This window comes from Protomyctophum parallelum, assembly GCF_964188405.1.
Source record: "Protomyctophum parallelum genome assembly, chromosome: 10".
Taxonomy (NCBI): Eukaryota; Metazoa; Chordata; class Actinopteri; order Myctophiformes; family Myctophidae; genus Protomyctophum; species Protomyctophum parallelum.
This window is the reverse complement of record NC_139704.1, coordinates 24,973,960-24,981,849: the sequence shown is the minus strand read 5'-3', so window position 1 is coordinate 24,981,849 and position 7,890 is coordinate 24,973,960. Positions and strand designations below refer to the sequence as shown.

General features: G+C 43.3%; 1 protein-coding gene across 1 annotated transcript in view; it reads left to right on the top strand.

Moving 5' to 3' along the window:
- zcchc24 (zinc finger, CCHC domain containing 24) overlaps positions 1-7,890 on the top strand; it is a 74,028-nt gene that overhangs the window by 57,008 nt on the left and 9,130 nt on the right. The window contains exon 3 of the mRNA XM_083774374.1: positions 5,482-5,646. Coding sequence (XP_083630500.1) covers positions 5,482-5,646 — 165 coding nt within the window. The remainder of the gene's footprint in view (positions 1-5,481; positions 5,647-7,890) is intronic.

The following is a 7,890-nucleotide window of genomic DNA, read 5'->3' as shown; positions in this document are numbered from 1 at the left end:
CCACATCCGGCATAACATAACAACAGCACCAATTGCTTGGGCGCTATGATTGAATGGATTAAATAACCCCGGGCAATCGGAGTGCGAACTCTCAGTTACATACTTGTTATGGTCATTCAGGGCTAGCTCTTTGCGTTTCTCATGAAATTATTGTCCTCTCATTTTGTATGGCCGTGGCAAAAATGGAATTTTGGCAGAAATGTCCACCACAATCCAGCACGGTGTTGAACCCCTGGAGGCCAGGTTAGGGCTGTAGGGGTTTGGGCTTAAGACTGATTTATACTTATGGTTTAGGGTCAGATAGATGGATCAGTTATTTTACATTTTTGGGATCAGGGTTAAAATGGCAAAAGAGAAGGCATTCCTTAAAATCACCGTCACAAAGTGATGGTTTCATCACCAAGTGTAGCAATACAAACGCGTGTGCGTGTGCGTGTGTGTGTGTTTGTATGTATGTGCATGCGTGCGTGTGATGAGTCACAACTCTGTGCCTGTCTTGAGGATGAGGATGTGGTCAATTGGCTGTGGTTTGTGCTTCAGCTTCAACTAGATTACTCTGCCTCTATCGAGGCCGGTGACACTCAGCAAACACACTTGTAATTTGAAGATCAGCTATTTTCGATTAGTATAAAGGGCAGATATGACCATACAAAGACGTAGTTTTAAAAGTGGTTCTAACACAAGTGGATGGCAGCTTTCACCACAAGTAGCCTACAACCAGTACGAGGTCACGTGCACGCATCCGCCTGGGTGACAGCAGACTGCTGGGCGAGCGCTGGCGCTTTGGAAGGGGGGGTCAGATCAACATATCCACCTGGGTGACAGCAGACTGCTGGGCTTTGGCATGGGGGGTAAGAGCTTAATTTTCGGGCCTGTTGAGAACTAGTTTTTGCCGGCAGCCGGGCGTGACTGGACTAATAACTTTGGGGCAGGCCCGTCTAGAGTTTATTTGGACAGGTATCAATCAAAAGCGATCATCAGGGATCTCCATCCCTGATGTCACGTGATGTCACATGCTCCATACCTGATGATGTTATGTGATGGCACGTGCCCGACCAACCAACACACTGATTGCTTGGTGTGAACCCCTTAAAATAGGACTTAACCACTTGAATTCCCATTGTGGGGAACTCTTTGACAGAAAATGGCAGATCGACAAGGTTATACCTAAATGGATTAGAGGTTTCTGCAGTGGTAATAACAAAAATACAATGGTGCTGTACTTAAAAAAATAATCAAGTACTTCTGTCAGCACTGGCTCACAGCCCTGTAAGGCTGTGGTCCTCCTGCAGCCAGTCCCATATTAAAGCGCTGACTTACCGCCAACGTTGTGAACGTTGTGCATCGTCGTCACCCTCGAGGGCCGCAAGCCTTTCTCAGAAATCAGGCCTAAATAAAACATTGTCCCGTCCTATTACGCCAACGAGCAACAGAAATGAGGCTCGCTCGCATTGTATGAAAACGTTGCATCTTTTGCGTCATCGTGGCTAATTTGCGCTGCGTTCGTCATGTGCCGGCGACATCGCGTCGGCGACGTATTCTGAGCTTGTAGGTCAGGTTGGTTCTTCCTGGTGTGCGACACCATCATGGATGATGAACCAGAGGCCACGGGCAGAGACACTAGGGCTGAACCGACAACATCATATTGAAACCGACGACTTTAGAGGCAGTAACCCACTTAATCTTGCTCATAATATGGACTATGTGCAATGCCAACAGTGTGCCTGTAAAAGTTTAGGACTTGGGGAATCTAAAATCCCCCCCTCTCTCTCTCTCTCTCTCTCTCTCTCTCTCTCTCGTCTCAGGGCAGCAGCATGTTGCAACGGCCTCACACCAGGCTCTTTACCGTTCCATCGTGTGTCCGTCTGTATACAGGCACATAAAACATAGATTTGTTTGGCGTCTTCAGACATTGCAGCAGCATACGTACATATTTCACATAGTTCATGTTTTTTGGTCAAGCAACTTAAACACATGTCTGGGATGCTCACAACAAAAGCCTGAGTAGACGATAAAATGACCCCAAACATGTTCGAAAGTGAAATATGGCTTAAAAAGTGGACTGACCTCATGCTTCCTTTTATGCATGAGGAGTCCAAGCTGCTTCTTTTCACCTGACAGGGGGGAGTTTAAAGTAAAGTAACTATACGTTTACTCACAAGTCACAAGTACTGTACTTGAGTATTTCCAAATTCCAATACTTTTACTTCTACTCCACTACATCTCGGATATCGTAGGCTACTTTTACTCCACTACATTTATTTTAGTAGTTACTTTGTAGATTTTTGATTATTATTACAAAACATACATTAACCACTTCAGCCCTATATACAGTACATTTTGGCCATTTGAAAATAGCCGATCTACAAGCTCACAATGCATCGCGATAGCATCTGATATTTTCAAAAGATTGATATACATTTGAAAACTTGAAATGGGACATTCTGCACGACGTACTTTTTGGGGGTTGAGGTCATGGCTGTGTAGCGCTGGGCGGCGGCTGGGTCGCAGCCCGTCCTACTTAGTTAGTGTGGGTTCACTGTCGCTGAGGCAAAGCGCTGGCGTGCGTTTGGAGAGCGCCAGATGCTGCTGATTTAAGTTGCTCTCTCTCTCTCTCTCTCTCTCTCTCTTTTCCTAATTGTAAGCATGCATGTAACTCCTCAAATCTTTTGAATCCATAATCATTTTCTCCATTTTCTCCCAGGGTGTGTATATAGTGTGTGCGTGTTTTTTTTTTTTTTTTAGATTTTTTTTTTTGCGGCTTACGCCTTTTATTGATTTTTTAAGGGACAGATAGTAGGCTGACAGGAAACGGGAGAGAGATGGGGGGATGACATGCGGTAAAGGCCGTGTCGGGTTCGGGAGTCGAACCCGCGGCACACCGCGACTGGATCACCAGTCCGGTGCCCAGACCGTTACGCTACGGCCTGGGCCAGTGTGTGCGTGTTTGACTCGATGTCTTCCGACTCTAAAAGTTTGTACCCCCTCCCTTATATTCTAACCTGTGGCCCCTTACATTCACCCTAAAAATCTATAGCCGATGTTAAGGCGATTAGGAAAACAATTGCCTGTCCTGCAGCGAAATGGGGAATGGGGCAGATGTGCTTTCATTTGGGCAGAGGTGTGCGTGTGTGTGTGTGCGTGCGTGCGTGTGTGTGTGTGGCGTGCATGCGTTCCCCCCAGCCCATTGGAGAGCTGCCACCAGAACATGAATACTTTGTATATGAAATAGATCATTCTCTGCTGCTCCCCACCTCATTTTTTCCTCCTCGCTCGAATAATAAAAATATTCGTCACGTATTTGCCAGATTTTGTGAGAGAAATAAGCAGCCAGGTTTAAGAACAACGCCCAAAAGAAATGACTATAGACAAATTCACAGAGGGGTGTCCTGGCTGGGCGCGGCCATTACTGAGGTGTATACCATTAAGCTGATTAGAGACACCTGGCCTACAAGGCACTGCTCCATGAATCCAGTGCCCTGTAAGCCCAGGTGAAGCTAATCAGGTACACCTCAGTAATGGCTTGCGCCCAGCCAGGACACCCCTCTGTGCATTTGTCTATAGGCTACATCAGCACTTTAAACCTACGTATATTACCGTATTGTGCCCGAATATAAGAGGACTCTGATCAGGGCCGGATCGGGAGCAAAGAAACGTGATCGGGACATCCCTACTCATTAAGTTTAGAATGTGAGTGTACTTTTTCCACCACTGCCTGGCGGCCCGACAGCAACATGTTGCTGATTGGCCCGCCTGCGTGCAGCTGCCAGCCTGACGTCACTTAGAGATGTGATGTGATGCGACCCCTCCCTCCCAATAACACGCTGCTCTTGCCAGAGTGCTTTTTCATGGCTGTGTGTGTGTGCACACGCACGCACGCACGTGCGAGCCAGAGTGCTTTATTTTCATGGCTGACTGGCTTGTTGTAATCATCTCTCTCCTGAGAATCAACAGGAATAATTTCACACAGCTGTAATGGAAGTAAAATGTTCAATGACGCAATCCTATATTGTATATTACTGTATATATTGTCCTAAATGGCTATAGGTAGTGGCCACTGGCCAGTGGTGCGAAAAAGTACTGAAATGTTTTACTTAAAAGTAAAAGTATCAATATTGTGATATAGAAATACTCTGTACAAAGATATACCTATGAAGTAAAAGTAGTCATTATGCAGACGTTTTCAACTGTAGATGTGTTAAAATATTAAAAATATAAAAGCCCATAAATAATATAAAAATAGCAGATCTACAAGCTCACAATCGGCTATTTTCAAATAGCGGAAGTGTATCTAGGGTCGAAGTGGTTAATGTAATTTTTGTAATAATAAATAATCTCTAATAATAAAAGTATAAAAGTATACAACATTTGGATCCGAGATGTAGTCGAATAGAATTAAAAGTCCAATACTTAATAATAATAATTATATTCGACATCTCGGATCCAAATGTTGTAATTAAAGTAAGGTACAAATATCTCAAAATTGTAATGAAGTAGACTTAAGTATAGGCCTAAATGTACTTCGTCACTTTCCAGCGCTGGTAGGGAGTGGCCCTGTGATGATGAAACTGGATGTGTATGCTTGGCATGACAAAGGTTGGGTTCTACAGCTCACACAACGCCCTGTTAAAAAACCCTGCATGCACCGTCCATTATTATCATGTGTTTTTCATTTCACCACGCTGAAGGAATATACTGCGCTGTAATTCCTGAAGGAGAGTTCAAAAATGAGGCGAGAATAGCACTAAAGAAGGCGATGATATCACTCACAGCTACCTTAAACACCGGTAGCACAGGACACAGTACGTTCTGCAATACATCACTGCTATCTTAACTCGTTTACCGCCACAGTTTCCACTTGAACACACTGCAGCCGCTGCCAGCGTTTGGGAGCGTTTCCTTGTCACTAATCTTTCAAGGCCCGCAGAATATTTTCTTGTATGACTACGTAAACACCAAATATCTCAAAAGAAAGAAGAGCGTCTGTACTGTACTTTCATTGAGGGGGAGGGGGAAAAAGTGTGTTACCGCAATGTTCCGTCATTTAGTTTTTGGCAGTTGAATATATAGTTTGTTCTCACTGAAAGCGTTGTCTGGGAACAGAAAGCAAAGAAAAATGTTTTTTTTGTATAAATCCTTTAATATTATACTAAACCGTCTTGGATTTGTTTTAACCCATTTTGGGCGGGAACCCCTTTTGGTGTTTTAAACATTGTTATAATTTAGCTATTGAATTGAAATTGCAGATCTACAAGCTCATAGCACGCCACCGAGTGGCGCGCTACGAGCTTGTAGGTCTGCTTTTTTTTTTTTTATCGTTAAAATGTGCCTCAAATCTTTCAGAAAATTGTCATGATTTAGAAGATTTTTTTTTCGACGTCAGGCCTGTTAAATGTTTGTTGTCGTTCACAGGCCCGGCCCAAGGGAGAAGGGCTGACTCCGTACCAATGTGTGTGTGTGTGTGTGTGTTGTCGTTCACAGGCCCGGCCCAAGGGAGAAGGGCTGACTCCGTACCAAGGGAAGAAGAGATGCTTCGGCGAGTACAAGTGCCCCAAGTGCAAGAGGAAGTGGATGAGTGGAAACTCCTGGGCCAACATGGGACAAGAATGTATCAAGTGCCACATCAACGTGTACCCGCACAAGCAGGTATACAGGATTCAGATGTGTATATGTATATGCACAGTGTTTCTCAAACCTTCTCATATTGTAATTATACAGTATAATGCCTTATAATCACACATATAAGATCATACATACAGAAAAAGTGTTGCATACCTATATTCACATGTTAATGTTTGTAACATTCTAAGACCTGAGGTTGCTCAAGTCTTTTACTTTAAAACGTTTAAATGGTAAACTATGAAAAAGAGCCTTCAGCCAACATTGAGTTGAGCCCAGACCCTGTGAGGGGAATGCGGTCACATTAGTGGTGTGTGTGGTTACTTATGGTATTGGGGGAGATCCAGCTCGTCTCGTTAAAATTAAAAGAGAAAATCAAACCGAGAGACATTTGGCTCCATCGCTGGATTATAAAGCACTGCAGTTGCATTAATGTAATATTGTAAATGGTATTAAAAAATACAAGTTGCGTTATCAATCTTATGACTTGATAAAATAGGCTCAAGTGTCCTGTGCACAACATGCCGCAAATGAAGAACACAGCGTCCAATTGCACAAAATCTTTCTAGTTTTGAATGTTTTTTTTAAACATGTTTCATCATTTATAAATGTCTGATAAGGGGTCAGGACAGATGGGGCTTTTGGGGAGGAATCAGAATAAATGATGGACTTAAATGCAGGTTCTTCGTCTTAACTCTTATCGCAAAAAGGTCCGTCGCTCCGGCGTGCAAAGGTGTAACTTCCTCCAAGCACAGACAGACACAAGTGGTTTCCTCTACTGATTTTTTTGAAGGCTTGTGCATCCTCCAAATTCACTGTGAAAACTATAAACAATACAATAAAACAAGCACGTTACAATTAACATAAAATTACATGCACAGCATGTAGATGCAAACAGTTTTACACAAGTCAAATAGTAAATACAGACATAAAAATAAAAATAAATACCTTGTTGGCTGCGTGCAAAACAAAGGGCATCACTTGAGTCTTCAGGTCCTTATAACCTTTCTTATGACAGTTAGACAGTCTCTTGTGACCTTTCTTATAACTTTAAAGTCTCTTTGTGTGGCCAGTGTAAAACGGAGCTGCTGCACCTTGCTGCTTCTAGCTGCTTGTGGCTTGATTGCATACACAAAACTTCTGTGTACCAATTGACATGAGAGCAGACCAAACGAGACACAGAATGTGGCTTTGACCCTTCAAAATAAAAGCATTACAACAACTTGACACAAAATAAATGAAATAATGTTTTAAGGCATTGAACCCCTACCATGAAATGTTCTATGAGCAGGGTGTGGCTGTAAACAAGCATCTCGAGCTTAGTCCACTTCCCTGGGTAAACAAAGAACTTTGCTTTGCTTTGCTTTAACATGAATGTGACTTAACTATAAACTTCTTAATTATGAACTTAGACCTTTTAGAAATATAAACAATCATGAACTTAGTTTAGCCTTCTTATGAACTTTGTCTTAGAGAAATAAACAAATTATATTACTTATAGTGGCAACAGTTACAAAAGGGTTATGGGAAATTGAGTCCCTATTGTTTACAATGGCGAATCTGCCGGAGGAAGAAGCCGTGCGCTGCCCGGTGTTTTGTTGTGATCGCCACTATGGAGTACTTTTCTACACTACAACAAGCGATTACACCGTTTTAAAATGGATTTTCATGACAAGCAACTCAGCGGTCGGTGCACTGGCTGTTCAAAGGTAACTTTAAACATAGGCAGTCTAGCCTGAAAGACGTACCGTAAAATTGTCGGCATTTAACCTGTTAACAGACACATAGCAAACATTCAGTACAGGATGGCAAACGCTTAAAAGACCTGGAGTGGAGTTTCTCCTAGACTCACTGATTACCAATGAAGTCCAGGTGCAGCCACACCACTGCCAATCTCTCACACACACACACGCACACACACACGCACGCACGCACGCACACACACACACACACACACACACACACACACGCGCGCGCGCACACACAGCGCGTCATTACACACAAGCTTAGATGTGCAATGTACTGTATGTCCACTATAGAGTATATGCACATGCATCACATACTTTTCCACCGGAACCCGCCTCCCTCATCTAGACTGAGTGGCAAAAGATTGAGCAGCGAAGCGTTGGAGTTTGAAAGCACTCGTTATAAATCACTCAGCGGCCCCGTGTACCACCTGTTTCTAAATTACACATAATGCAGGAGGCTGTAGGACGTTGCCTTATTGAAAAACGAGCGCTTCCAAACTCTTGACACTTTGAAAAAGAATCA